This window comes from Mesoplodon densirostris, chromosome 7, assembly GCF_025265405.1.
Source record: "Mesoplodon densirostris isolate mMesDen1 chromosome 7, mMesDen1 primary haplotype, whole genome shotgun sequence".
Classification (NCBI taxonomy): Eukaryota; Metazoa; Chordata; class Mammalia; order Artiodactyla; family Ziphiidae; genus Mesoplodon; species Mesoplodon densirostris.
In genome coordinates, this window is record NC_082667.1 from 61,261,230 (window position 1) to 61,276,368 (window position 15,139).

At 38.3% G+C, this 15,139-nt stretch overlaps 1 protein-coding gene across 12 annotated transcripts in view; it reads right to left on the reverse strand.

Moving 5' to 3' along the window:
• The window catches only part of NUP98 (nucleoporin 98 and 96 precursor), a 105,515-nt gene that overhangs the window by 15,825 nt on the left and 74,551 nt on the right, over nucleotides 1-15,139 (reverse strand). For all 12 annotated transcript variants that reach the window (XM_060105619.1, XM_060105622.1, XM_060105623.1 and 9 more), the window contains 7 exons: nucleotides 14,354-14,518; nucleotides 8,490-8,672; nucleotides 7,599-7,755; nucleotides 5,274-5,700; nucleotides 3,707-3,936; nucleotides 1,873-2,139; nucleotides 675-832 (listed from right to left, as the gene is read on the reverse strand). In XM_060105619.1, coding sequence (XP_059961602.1) covers nucleotides 675-832; nucleotides 1,873-2,139; nucleotides 3,707-3,936; nucleotides 5,274-5,700; nucleotides 7,599-7,755; nucleotides 8,490-8,672; nucleotides 14,354-14,518 — 1,587 coding nt within the window. The remainder of the gene's footprint in view (nucleotides 1-674; nucleotides 833-1,872; nucleotides 2,140-3,706; nucleotides 3,937-5,273; nucleotides 5,701-7,598; nucleotides 7,756-8,489; nucleotides 8,673-14,353; nucleotides 14,519-15,139) is intronic.

The following is a 15,139-nucleotide window of genomic DNA, read 5'->3' on the forward strand; positions in this document are numbered from 1 at the left end:
GATCCAGATATAAAATACACAGTCCCTTGGTGGCAGGTGATAGGGTGGACTTAGACAGTAAGTGCTGAGAAGAGGTGAGAACCACTCATTGCCCACAGCTGCCAACTTTAAGATGTGAATAAATTCTGATCAGTGATTTCGTTTTTGGAAATTGACTTTAAGATGGCAAGCAAAATGGGTAGGCAGCAAGAAAACTGGCTTAAAGTAATTATGATACATCATTCATAAAATGGAAGAGAAGTGGCTATTAAAAAAAGAGAGGCCACACAACATGAAAAACGATCATATTCAGTAAATTAAAAAAAAAGGTTGCAGAACTGCTATATATAATTCATTTTATTTGACTATATAACAAGTGTAAATATACACACATATATGTCAAAATAGACTTAAAATATGTCTAGAAAGACAGACAATGAATTATGTTGTTTATCACTATGATATGGGATATGGTGAATTTTAACATTTTAATTTCTATATAACCAGTATTTCTTCCCCACAATGTACATGTTGTACGTTTAAAATTTGAAAATATTTCTTCTGAAAGTTAAATACAAGTTGCTTAGTTATACGTAACAGTGTACAATTTACAAAGATAGCTCTTTGCCTTAACCTCAAGCAATCCTGAATCTATGAGAAAGTTTATGTAAGTTTATGAGAAAAGAGGAAAATACCGGTTTTCCAGCCAAGAGGGCAAAGATGCGCAGTCTGTCCTCCTGGATGAAACAGTCAGCCTGGAGCTGATGCCAATCTACCAGCTGCATAGTAAGCAGCTCCCGGACCGACTGGCTGCCAACCAACTGGGATAAAAGAAGGGCAAGACGATGATCACCTACAAGAGAAACAGTTCTCCAGTGATACTGAGAATTTATAGACTTGGGAAAACACTTGGGGGCATTATTTTATTTCTTCTGGCCCTCAAGAAACACCTCTGACTGCTCTCTGCAGTAGTGCTAAAATACTGATCAAGAACTTAACATTTTTGGCTTGGGTAGAAAATCTTCAAAGTATTGTAGCTTAAACTAATTACATATAGATTATATAGTACACAGAGTTCAGTGTCAGATCTACTATTATTTCTGTGACCCTACACAAGGCACCTCAACTGTAAAATGGAGGGAAGTATCATTTGATTCAAAGGTCTATAGTGAAAACTGAGATGACATAAATGTAAACATGCCCAACTAGCAGGTACTATATAATGACACTGAGAAATGGCAAACTCAAACCTAGAGGAAAAACAAATGTATGATATAAAGAAAATGGTTGAGACTTTCACTCTCTAGAGTCCAGTATCTTTTAATAAAAAATTTTAAGTACAAAGGCTTGAGGCAATAAAAAAATTCTAGAGACTTCCCTGGTGGCACAGTGGTTAAGAATCGGCCTGCCAATGCAGGGGACATGGGTTCAAGCCCTGGTCTGGGAAGATCCCACATGCTGCGGAGCAACTAAGCCTGTGCACCTCAACTACTCAGCCTGCGCTCTAGAGCCCGCGAGCCTCAACTACTGAAGCCCGCATGCTTAGAGCCCATGCTCCACGACGAGAAGCCACTGCAGTAAGAAGCCCGTGCACCGCAACGAAGAGTAGCCCCCGCTCACAGCAACTAGAGAAAGCCCACGTGCAGCAACGAAGACCCAACACAGCCAAAAAATAAATAGATAGATAGATAGATAGATAAATATAATTTAAAGTTTAAGGTTATAAAAGGAAAACTGGAAGACAGTCCCTACCTATTCTGGAGGAACCGGCAATCTTCCCCGGAAGTTTATACTTAATATTTGGGTTAGAAGACAAAGGCAAACGCACGATTAAGGGGTAGGGACAGTGAGTAGGAAGTAGGCAGGGGTGCAGAGAAGGACGGTATGCCCTACCTGACTGCTGGGCCAGGGAGCAGGCCTCACTGATCCTCTTGCCCGTGAGGTAGCTGAAGACAGCCTCCACAGGGTTGTCTTTTCGGGTTAAGGAGACTTCCTCCTCAATTTGAGGTGCAGCTGTATGGGACAGCCAGCGAGAGAAAGCTCTTCTTCGCTCCAGAATCTGAATGTATTCAGTGGGCTCATCCAGCTGGCTGTCAAGCTCCTTCAGGTGGCCCCATAGAGCTTCACATAATGTCCATGTTAGGCTCCAGTGCTTCACAACTAAGGAAGGGACAGGAAAATAATGCAATGACATGAAGCCATACAATAACTACAGAGAGGGGATCACTTCACTGTGGCATTAAAAATACATAAATTAATAAATACCCCAAACAACAACTCAAGTTGATTTCCCTGAATCTGTCTCCACCTCACTCACCTGTGTCTTACAAGCTCCAGAGGTGTGTGGTATGACCGCCTGCTCACTCCATGTATCCATGGTATTTACATAACAAATGTAACTCCAGGCTCCTTTAAGCAGGTTCCTCTAGCCTAATTATGGCTACATATAGTCTCAAATTATAGAGAAAAATCCTCTAATTTCATCAAATTCTGTTCAAAAAATGCTTTAAGAAATACAAAGTGCTCTGAAAACTTGTGAGGGATTATTATCTGCTATAGGCACAGCCTAACATTTTAGTGAGCCTAAATGATACTGTTCAAAGCACTTAGGAGTAAACCAACTCTCATCTACACAATATACTATACAATAGTTACCACCTTCATTTTACAGATGAGAAAACTGAGGTACAGAGCATTAAGTGACTTGCTCAAGGTTACAGGCAAGATGTAACAGAGCCAGGATTCAAACTCAAGTAATCGGAGTCCAACTCTATACTCTTTTTTTTTTTTTTTTTTTCTTTTTGCGGTATGTGGGCCTCTCACTGTTGTGGCCTCTCCCGTTGCGGAGCACAGGCTCCGGATGCGCAGGCCCAGCGGCCATGGCTCACGGGCCCAGCCGCTCCGCGGCATATGGGATCCTCCCAGACCGGGGCACGAACCCGTATCCCCTGCATCGGCAGGCGGACTCTCAACCACTTGCGCCACCAGGGAGGCCCCAACTCTATACTCTTAACCACTAATGCTATTGCCCCTTACAAAGGAAAACAAAAAGGAAGCACTGTTTACCACCTTAAGCTACTTATAAGTATGCATTGGGAAGATGACTCACATATTTGAAGAGATAAGACAACTAGAGCAAACACAAATAAATGAACATAAACAATTCCCAAAACGTGTGATATGGAACATTCTAATAGTCCCCATTTTTCAGTAAAAGTGATGTGAAATGTTGTGTGAAACATGTAATTTTTCTACTACTTGAAATAGTAAGTGCCCAAATTAGAAAAGCCCTTTATGGAAGTACTGGTTCAGAAAAACATGATCAGAATCATTATAGAGAGGTAATAGTGAGAGAAGTCAGGAAGGGAAGTTATAACCACCAAAGTTGTTGGGAAGAACAAGTGGGACTTGAGTTGGACATGGAAGAATGGGTAGGATAGGTAGGATCTCTCTCCCCCTGTGTTCTCCGGGTGGGGTAAGGGATCTAATTTTATAAATCCACGGGATGTGACTGGCTACAGTTCCTTTGAACAGGGGCATAAGAGTAATGATAAACAGTGATGTGATTTCTTCCTGCTTGAGATTTTCCTCACCAACTCAACTACAGATAAGTGCAAGCTCAGGCATCACCACTACATTGGCACAAGGAAATTGTGTCCTCCTATGAACATATGCTCCTACTCCTGTTCCTGGGGCACCAAGGATTACAAGTATAGTCCATACTCACTTTGTGGTTCCAATAAATCTCCTGATGCTTCCTTAACCCAATCTGCATAGTCATGAATGATAGCAACTCCCGGATTGGGGACAATGAGAGGACACAGCTCATCCACATGGACAGTGCTATGTTTTAATTTAAGCTCCAGAGATGTCTGGTATAATTGCAGGTCTTCATCCAGCTTCTTCTGCCTCAAACTGAGTTTTTCCAAATGAACTTTGAATGGAGACTCAGTTAGGCTACAAGGGAAAATAACAAATAAGATAGAAAAGACAGATGGTAGAATTTTCCTACAATGAAACCTTTGTTTCGTTTTATAATTACAAAATAGGACACAAAACATTCCACTGTGATTTTAAAGAAAATTTGTTTCTTAATATCAAACTATAATGAACTTATTTGATATATATTGAGCAAATTACCTGACCCATGCATTCAGAATCCCAAGGCTTAAAAAAAAAAAGAATCCCAAGCCTTCTTAGGCCAGATTATAATAAGCATGGGAGTCAGTACAATTAGACCGGGAAATGGCTTCTGCATGTATATGGATACTATGAAATCCGATAGTCAAAAGCTACTGTGGGACACCCATTTCTCAAAACATACTTAACTCATTAAGTTATGAGTTATCAGTATCAAAAGTCATGAGGCTAAGCTTACAGATACTAAAGAACTGACTCTCAATTAAGATGAGCATACAGTTGACCAGCCTTGATCCAATTTTTAAGACTGACATTAACAACCTCTAAAATATCATGACATCAATGGATAACCTGGGTTTAGGATCAATATTCCTAATTGTGAGGTACAAGAGATGCTGTTGTTTTTTTATTTCTTCAAAATCAACTCTAAAAACTAATAATAATAGGTGATCATAGTCACTTAATCTGTAGTAAAGGTAGCACAGTTTGTTACAATTATGAAAAGTAAATAGAAAAATGTTACAAATTTTACAAAAAACTGTATGCATACTATGTAATGACTACCAGAACACTATATATATTTATATATATATATAAAATCAGTACGGTAATATATAGTATATAAAGTATATACAGAACTATAATCATACATATGTAAATATTAATGGTGGGAACTGTGTAGAGATATATAACATGTATAATTATCAGATGTCATCTTATTTCCAAATACTTGTGTATGGATTATCCACAGTTCATACGTTTACCTTATTAAGTCTAAGATACAAGGAATGTGCTTTAATGAGAATATACCTCACTTATGAAGAAATTACCAATATCTAAGTGAGAAAATAGAAAAATGACTAATGCAACAAAAAGGATGAAAACTCAAGGAATGCTGCAGCATTAGCTTTGAGTCTGTTACTTTTCCAACTAAAGTTTAACCATTAGATAATTATTCTATACTCTTCATACCTTGATGGTACAAATGGAGCTATTAATCATTTTAGTTTTTAATTATACAAATAAAATTGTGCTAAGAATATATCTAGAAAGATCACAAAGCAGGGCCCTGAACATGGGTCTCCTGGTGATGAAAAGCTTTTTCTCACCTACCATGTTGCCCTTCTCAAAAAGCATAAGAATACGTGACTCACGATTTAACAGCTACTGGATTAGGCAGGAATCCATATTCCATAGAATCAGCAATCTGATGATTTTCCAGTTCCTGAGGGCCACTCAGCTGTTCTCCACTATTAGCAAGAGTCCAGTTGGGGCCCCAACCAACCCGAAATGAGCGTCCCATAAATAGGGCCAAGTCCATCAGGAGTTTCCCCTTTCCATAGGTGACAGACTTTTCAAGAGGGACTAGGCCTGGTTGTCTGCGTGTACCCACTGTTTTCAACTGAACCTCAGGGGCTGGGCTGGGCACCGTAAACACAGAGGTCAGGGGTGGAGGGACAGACCAAGGGGATGTGGATGGAATATTCATCAATGACGATGTTCTGGGAGTGCGACACTCTTGTAAAGAGGCACTTGGTGAAAGAAAAGTTCCACTTGCAAATTTTGATTGTAGTAACCCACCTACTCAAATAAGGAAAAAAAAAAGACTATTAGAAAATACAGTCTGTTGATGAACAACAACAACCATCAAGGCTGAAATTATAGTTTTATTAAGCTACTTAAATCAGATATAGATGACCAGGAGCAGCTTATATCAGACTCTACAGAAATTCCTCTTTCACACAGGAAATCAAGGCAGGAATTCTAATGATGATGATGTCACCAACAATAACAACATTAATAACACTACTACTACTACTACTACTACTACTACTACTACTACTACTACTACTACTACTTAAAAAAACTGTCTAGCACTTATCTGCAGCAGACTCTATATAAGCCATTTATATACACTGTTTCATTTCATCCTTCAATAACTTTAAATGAAGAACATTACAGTCCTCACTTTATAGATGGGAAAACTGGGCTCAGTTAAGTGACTTGTCCAAATCCACAAAGCTACTAAGTGGCAGGACTGAGAGATAAACCCAGCTAAGTCTGACACCAATGCTCATGCCCTTATCAGAATGCCAAATGTAACCTTTCTTAGTCAATATAAAAAGTTGGTAAGATCAAAAGTCAAATCCATATCACTCCAGTGCTCAATGTCAGACTTAAGAAAACAGAAACCGGACTTCCCTGGTGGCACAGTGGTTGGGAATCCGCCTGCCAGTGCAGGGGACATGGGTTCGAGCCCTGGTCCGGGAAGATCCCACATGCCGCGGAGCAAATAAGCCCGTGTGCCACAACTACTGAGCCTGTGCTCTTGGGCCCATGAGCCACAATTACTGAAGCCCGCGTGCCATAACTACTGAAGCCCCAGCGCCTAGAGCCCGTGCTCCGCAACAAGAGAAGCCACAGCTATGAGGAGCCCGCACACCACAACGAAGAGTAGCCCCCGCTCACCCCAACTAGAGACAGCCTGTGTGCAGCAACAAAGACCCAACACGGCCAAAAATAAATAATAAATAAATTTATAAAAAAAAAAAAAAAAAAAGAAAACAGAAACCTATCTGTGATTGCATATATGCCTTTCAGAGGCATCTTGTGATTGCATATATGACTTTCAGAAGGATAGTTCTTGTTATTTTTGCCTGTTTTCCAATTTTATATATTTCCTGTCTAAAGCAAGGAGTTAGTTACTGAAGTATGAGATTTTCATGTAGTGTTCATTACGGAAAAGCTTGCTATAAATGTTTAACTGATGCTTTATTAAAGTATTTTTAAAAAGGAAAGTTAACTAGGGTACTCAAAAGAAAAATAAACAAAAATAAACATTTAGTTTTTAAGGCAATATAACAAATCTCTTCCTGGTAGTTCCTCTGGCTTTCAAACTGTTTTGAAATTACACCTGCTGAACTCCTTTGTTGATATCAATACTCTACCTCCAATCCCACATAGTTACAAGCCTACTAGAAGAGATAAGAAAAGCTTTAAAAGGTACAGGTAACTGCTGTCCTGGGAATTTGGGAAGGTTTAGGGAAAGGTAGAAATCTGAAAAGTTTTGCACATTATAAGAAGCAACATTTGCCCCTAGAAAGCAATAAGGATAGTGTTAGAACTGCACAAAAAGAGTACAGAGCAAGACAACCTGCTGATTCCTCTAAGGTATGATTAAAAATTAGGAAATCTGAGCTTACTATTTAACCCACATTCATAAGCAAATAAAAACATGCCCCACAACAAAACAAATGCTTTTTTCCTCCATACAACTTCTGCATCTGCACCAATGACCATGTTTTTTAAAAACTGGCGCCACCTAACAGGTACATTTATAAGAGTACATTTCTGCTTGGCATCATTATGTCATATGCCTTTAGGGAGTTGTTTGCTAGAAAAGTCAACTCAGCTTAGAAGAAGATATGTGAAAAGCCAGACTTTACAGCTTTCTTGCAAAAGAGCATCTTTTACAGTACCTAATGAACGGGATTTTGATGAGTGAGTTGTTGAAATGGGGAGCCTGGGAGAACAGATTTCTTGAGACGTATCTGCTTTAGAAGGAAGGCGACTGAAGCGTTGATCCAGGACCATATCTACATCTTCTTCATCAGCAAGTAATGATGCTTTCATGATCTAAAAAGGCAATACCTATAGAATGAATGTGCACCCCCAAATCCAAAGGCCATAAAAGAAAAACGCAGTTTACAACGACCAATTTTTTAAAAAGCTCTGTCTCAGGCTGTGTCCAGAGCTAGTATAATATTTGTGTGACTGACTCTGTTCCACTGTATGTGCCTGAAGGATAGAACTTATATAAAACTCCTCTGCTTTGTATATACAATCTCACCAGAGGCTGCCATACAGCAGTTGCTCACATGTCTGCCGAATGAATTAATTTCAAAGTCAAATATAAGTCAAAGGCTAAATTCATAATATGACAAAAGGCACAGGCAGGGGGAAGCTGAGACAGAGCTTAAAGAAACTTGTAACTACAATAAAAATAAATAAATAAATAAACAAATGAACAAACAAAACTCCTGTGGAGCACTTCCCAGAGCTTCAAAACCTCTCTGTAAAGTAAATGAAATTAATATTTTATAGTGCTCACATTAAATGACTTGCCTAAAGTCACACACAGTAACAGTTACAAAACTGGGGTTAGAACCCAGGTCTTCTGAATCTCACTATAGCCTTCCTCCCACGAATGGGAAAACGATGCCTAAACATGGGCCATATTCCTGGTTTTTCTCATTCCAGCAACCACTCAACGCTCTTAAGTGATTAATGAAAGAAAAAGCCTGATGTTATGAAAGGAAGATAAATATTAGTTTGGATTCCTGTTGTAGTAGGGTGGGTTAGGACTTCACCTGTAAGACATGTGGATTAATTCCCAGTGAAGATGCAATGTGTGTTGAGGCAGACACAGGTTCCTGATCCTCAGGCACGCTTTCTTCTAACATGGAATCCAAAACTGGCTCCTGGGTGATATCTATCATGTCACTGTCCAGTTCCACAACCCTCCCTAACTGCTCCACCTCTGGGCTCTGGCTCTGTAGACAGCAGAAAGATCAGGGAAGCAGCATTAAACAACACCAAATAGACACAGAGCTTCTAGACCATATTTACTTTATTCAAAATACGATACAACAATATTAGATTCTGCCCATTCCATCATAATGTGAGGTAGCGTATTTGCTAAAGAGGATTTAAAAATTACCCCCAAATTCCTCTATTAGTACTTGGGATCCAAATGAGGATTCACGGAATCACCCTTTTTAATATTATGGTCTGGAGCCTGGAACCTAAGCCAGCATCCATACTGAACATATGGTCTTCTTGAGACAAAGATTACGCCTTACTTGATTTAGTTAGCAACTATAATTTTCTGATTTACAGAGGGTTACCCTGCCCTCACACTGCCTTGCAGTCAGAAGCCATTGGAAAAGAGAATAAAAGATACAAATATCAAAGTCTCCAGTAACTCTGCATTTTCTTAAAGAAAACATTTAGATATAAATTTCTAGTTATCACAAACACTATTTTGGGCCTGGAATTTATTTTTCAGGAGACTGAATCCTAAGGTTAGCTGGGCTGTACCTGTGCAGTATCATATCAGAAGACGAACGTGTACTCTAATTTCCCAAAAGAAAAAACAAAGTTCTATTAGGAACAATTTTTATCTGGGAATAATTCCTTTATGTTTAAATGTGTCAAGAGTTAGATTTACATTTATTAAGCAGTTTTAAAGATACAGCCATGATTAACAGTCTATGGTTTGAAAAGGTAAACATTCATAAAGCTGAAACACACTGTAAAACCGGCTCAGTGCAAATTCATTAAATATGTCCTAAACTTGCATATGACCTGGTTAAAATGTTAACAAGCGGCTAAGCCAATTTATGAAACATTCTCAAATCTAAAAGTTCTTCCAATTACTTTTCTTCCATAATCTCATCTGCAGATTACTAACCTTCCACAATTTTTGGCTTATCTTTCATGAGTGGCCTATTTCATGCTAAACTTCAAATGCATGCTATTGTACAATAGGTGGTTTAAAAAAAAGTTTCATGATTTCTTTGAACCAAGAAACAACCATTAGCATAACTTTTTAAACTTTAAACTTTATTTTTAATGGTATATTATCTATTACTCCCCTGAATTCCTTTAACAAATATCCTTACTAAAAGAATGACTATTTCCACCTATAACTGTAGAAAAGTTGAGGTGTTGGAAATGTGGTGAATTGCCACTTAAGTTGTGAACAATCCCCAAGGACTGCTCTAAACAAACTGGAGGCTAGATAATGGTTAAAAGACAAAAATGATACTATTTTTTACCTATTGGGGAGGCTACAGGCAGGTCTAACTACTTTTACGTTTTAAAATTCTGGAAAAAAAATTAAAAGCAGCCCTGGTGGTGATCCTCCCATTATAATAACATGAATCATGGGAACACTCCAATGCCCTCTGGTCTGTTAACTTTTAACCAATTCACTTTTAGGAATAGTTCTGAAATTCCCCATCCTCTGTCAACCTGTCAGGATACCCTCTTCTGCTGGGCTCCCATAACACCTTGTCTATACCTATTTTATACACTGTATCATGGTATAATTCCTTGTGTGTGTGTGTGTATACACACACACACACATACACACATACATATATATATATTTGACCCACCACATTGTGAAGGCTTGAAAGTAGAGATTATAGTCTACTATTTTCTGTATCTAACACCAAGCGCATTGTTAAATTCACCAAAACACTTTGTTATTTCTACTGGCTAATGCAGTGCCTGCCACTATTGATATTGATGTAGAAAAAGCTAATACCTGTGAAAGATAAGAAGGAGCGAGTATAGGTGCAAGGAAAGGAAGGAGGAGGAGGAGGGTTTCAATTTACTATACTATTCAACAAAGGAATAACAGTAACAGCAAGAGATGCTCACTTAGAACACTTTTAGGCAGTGGCAGGATTTCATCAAGTAACTAGATTAGAGACCTAAGGGACTGAGCCTATCTTTAAGAAAGCTAAGGATCAAGGTTTTATTTGCTTCATCCTCATGCATAGACTTCAAAGCTACTGTCATCTAATAAGTGGACAGGGGGAAGTGAATTTGAAACTATGAGGACCTGGTAAACTCCTAGAAACACCATGTGTGAATTTCATTTAAGTATATCTAAGTAATTGCAACAAACTACCCCAACAGATGTTATTTTCAGAGAAATCTTGGGAGATCAGGTGCTTCCTCAAAGCCAGTACTACAAAGAAAAGTAGACAATAAAAAAAACTGGTGACACAGAAGGTACCTGAGTAAGGAAAGAAGGGGGTAAAAAAAAAAAGAAGCCCATCAAATACTAAGTTAACAGACAAGATCTACAAAATGACTCTCTTTAGATATATTGAGGGTGATGTTTCATGACTGAAACCTTTAATGTTTTTAGAAACCTCCACTCTCCAGCTCAAAAGAATCTTCCTCATGTAAACAATACCCTAAAGATACAGCATCTCTTCTTAATCCAACAGATAAAGTAATGCAATGAAGTGAAATCAAGATACCCTTATTCAACAAAGGGTAAATATCCAATCCAAGGTCAAACCCATGTTTAAATAATTCATATTGTTCTCCCAGCCAAACAGCCTAATCCAGTATATAAGTACTACTATTGCCTGCCTCCAAAACAACTCGTTTTCTAACAGCAAAGAACGTTTTATATTCATTTTGCTGGAAAATCAGCCCTGTCAACAATACGGTGTTCAAGAGCAATCCCATGTCAGGGTCACAAGGGCCCATCAAAGTGTGCATGTTTCTACACATACATTCACGGATATTACTGCAGGAGGCATAGGATTCAATAACATGAACATCTGAAAAAGGCTTGTGGCTATAGAATTATTTTATATATAATATGTATAAATTACATAAATATAAATTAAAATATATATTGATTCACTGGCTAAGTTCTAGATACCTGCCACTTTATTTTTTAAAACAAGTAAACACAAGATAAAATGGAATTTTCTCCTAAATTCTAATCACTTTTTCCTTTAAAAAACTTTTAAAGTTATTTGAATGTACTCACCGAGTAAACAATGCTAAGTTTCTGAGCAAGTCAACTAGTGTGTCTTGATGGTACTGAACACAAGTTACATTTCAGTATAAAGCTTAGGAAAAAGCTACATGTCTCTCTACCTCACTGCTAAAGATCTGAAGTCTTTCGACAGTTTCGAAACGAGGCTACATATCTCAATCACCTGGGGGAAAGCATTTAAAATATAAATATGCCTGAGCCCCAATGCCAGATACATGGGCTCTCCAAGATATTGATGCAGTTGGCTGAAAACTGGGTCTTAGATCAGCATTTTAGAACAAATGTTCTAACTACCAAACAAATGTTTCTGCAACTGCCCTAATTCACCTGTGATGAAGGGTTTTCTGCCAACATTTTCTCTAACTTAAAAGGCATAGAGAGGGAGTTCCCTGGTGGCCTAGTGGTTAGGATTTGGTGCTTGCACTGCTGTGGCCGGGGTTCAATCCCTGGTCGGGGAACTGTGATCCCACAAGCCGTGCAGCGCAGCCAAAAAAAAAGGCATAGAGGAGAAGATTACATAAAAATATAGTTACCTTTCTGTTTTCTGGTTGCTTAGATTCACTTGCTTTTTTAGGAGCAAAGCAAGGTTTAAGAACGAACTGCAAAGAGGAGACTGAGGATATTATACAAAAGATAGCAGAATAAATGTAACCATTAAACAAAACTATATATCTTCCTAATGCCTTAAGGACCCCCCCCACCCCGCTCCGCTAAAGTCAGAGAACCTGAGATTGTGTACAGCAGGGGAAAGAAAGCTATAGCAGACTGAAGGAACACTGTATCACGGAAATCAACCCCTCCAGGGAGCCAAGTGACAATGTGAAGACAGTCATCTTGACACTGGGATGAGAAGATTGCTGTTTCCAGTTTATTCAGATGGCTCAAGTATTTTCCTCATGCTAAGTAAAATGTAGGTCCTGATGCTAATAACTCAAAAAACTGTGCAACCACTGGCATTTCCCCTAACCTCACTTAGGTCACTGGGCATTACAAAAGAAGAGTTCTCCAAAGACCCCTCTTACTGTTCTAACACATTAGCCTAAATATCTAAACAAGTCTACCCATTTCTCCCTTCTGGATCCAAAAGGTCAAAGACCACCCACTTCCTCAATCAAAGGAGATATCTGGATAAGATACCTATTCACTATATTCTCTTCGCCCATCTTGATCCTTACCACCTCTCCTTTTCCTAGAACCGTCTCCTGAAATTTTTTGGTCGTCAGTTTTTCAAAAGAACTCTCACCTACTGTAGTGCCATCACAGGAATTTATTGTTATCTCTTACTAGTTGTATTCTGGAAATTAAAGAGCCTAAAAACCACTGATGGTCAACATTACATAAATTTGCTCTATCTGCCACAAGATGAAGCTTTTCTTTTTCAGCTGTATCTTTAAGGAGCCTACATATTACTTTTATTGGCAGAAAAGAAGGCTATCTGACTCTTATCCAAAGAAATACATATACAGTATACTGCAAGATTGGAAAGAGAGATTATACAAAGCATATGATTTAGACAAAATGAATGTGGGTAACTGGAAAACCAAATCCATTTACAGCATTTCTTTAGTTCAGAAGAGATGTATTCTAAATAGAGGGGTATTCTAAAGGAAAATTATAAACATAAAAGTCAACATATTTCCCATTTCCCACTTATATCATACCCTCACCCTGTACGCGCAAACGTGAACATACATACACAAAAGTCTCCAAAGTGCCTCCCAAGAAATTATTTAATCAATCATAAAAACCGCACATTTCAGCAGCCATAAGAATTGTAGCATGGAAAATTCCAAAGGTCCTGCTTTTAGCAGCTGAGAGGTAGAGGATGCTTTACAAAGACATTTTATATCAAGTTGTCTTCTTTGAGATGAGTATGGCAGCACAGAAAAAAATTGCTATAACCTGACTGAATGTAAACAACATCCAAATGAAAGTAAAACTCTCTTATGAGTTGGCAAAGAAACTACCTGATATTTAAATTACAAACCTTTCCTTACAAGGACAAAAGGTTTATACTGGCTTAACAATACTGAAAAAGAGTGTGGTACAGGTAATTGCAATAAATGATGCAGCCCCTACTCTCCCCAAGCCAACAATTCATTTGTATTCTAAAGCTTTATGTATTTTCATAAAGATTATGTATTGTCAAAATACAAATATCAAGAGATTACCTGAAGTATAAGCAAACAACTTGAGAAAAATGGAGTTAAAAACCCTTGCAGAAAGCTAACCTGAACTTTTAAAAAAAACATGGAGGTAAAGAATAAGATTAAACTGCACATCAGGTAGTCAACAAAAGTCGGGTTTACTTTGCATCAACCCACACAAGCAAAATACTATCTTAAGTTGATCACTGAGCAGAGAATTCAGCAAGTCCAAATGAAGAGAGAGGGAGGTGTTTAAGAATGACAATCTGTAGAAGGAATGATCCAAACAGCAAGAGAATTCTTTGAATCTCTCAAGTAAACAACAGATGCCAGTACCACCTCATGCCCTCCCTTGTAATTGTCTTAACATGACTGCCAATACATTTGTACTCTTCAAAGTTCCGGGGTCATAAAACAGCTTTGTACTAGCTGAATGACTTGCTTTCAACGTCTGTATCATGGACTCCATTCAAATTCATTGTCCCGTCTCTACCTGGGGCGGAGGTGCTGGTTTGCCATTAAGAGCCATCTGGAATGGGGTGGCCTGGCCTGCAGGAGGTAAAGGGGCAGTCTTCAACTTCTTTGTACTAGTTTTGGATGGCCGTTCCTCCTCCTCTTCATCAGAATCCTGAAGGCCATACTTAGAAAAATGAGAGACCTAAGGAAGAGAAGAATCCAACAAAATCACTTTTAACACTGTTATATTCAGAAGGGCTTCCATTATACTTGCCCTTGCAATCTTACAGAATTAGCTTCAAAAAAAAAAAAAAAAGAGAGATCAAAATATTTAAAGCACAATGAAATGTCACGTATCACACTTTACTGTTTTTTTTCTACGATTTAGATGATGATTGGTGTACCAGTTGCTCATATAATTACTAACTTTCTATATTAATACAGGAAACCAAATCCAGAAGAGTCATTACTATTTTCGGTATATATGTATATATTGCGTGTGCGCGCACGTGTGTGTGTATGTACTGCCTAGTTGTTCCCTACCTACACAAGGGCCTTCAACAAGCTAAATAATCCAACTGGTCTAGAAGAGAAAGAATCCACTGGACTAAACTATCAAGGAAGGGAGGAAGTCAACCTCTACACACCCAGAAATCTTTAAAAGAATAAAAATTATTTAGGAAGAGGTGATCTACCAAGAGACAAAAATTCTGCCTGACGTCCCCAGTGATGCCACAAATTAGAAAAACACACCATAGAAGTATATCTAAATGGTCGTAAGATGGGGTGTAGAACTTGAATCATGTGCTCAAAAAGTTTATAA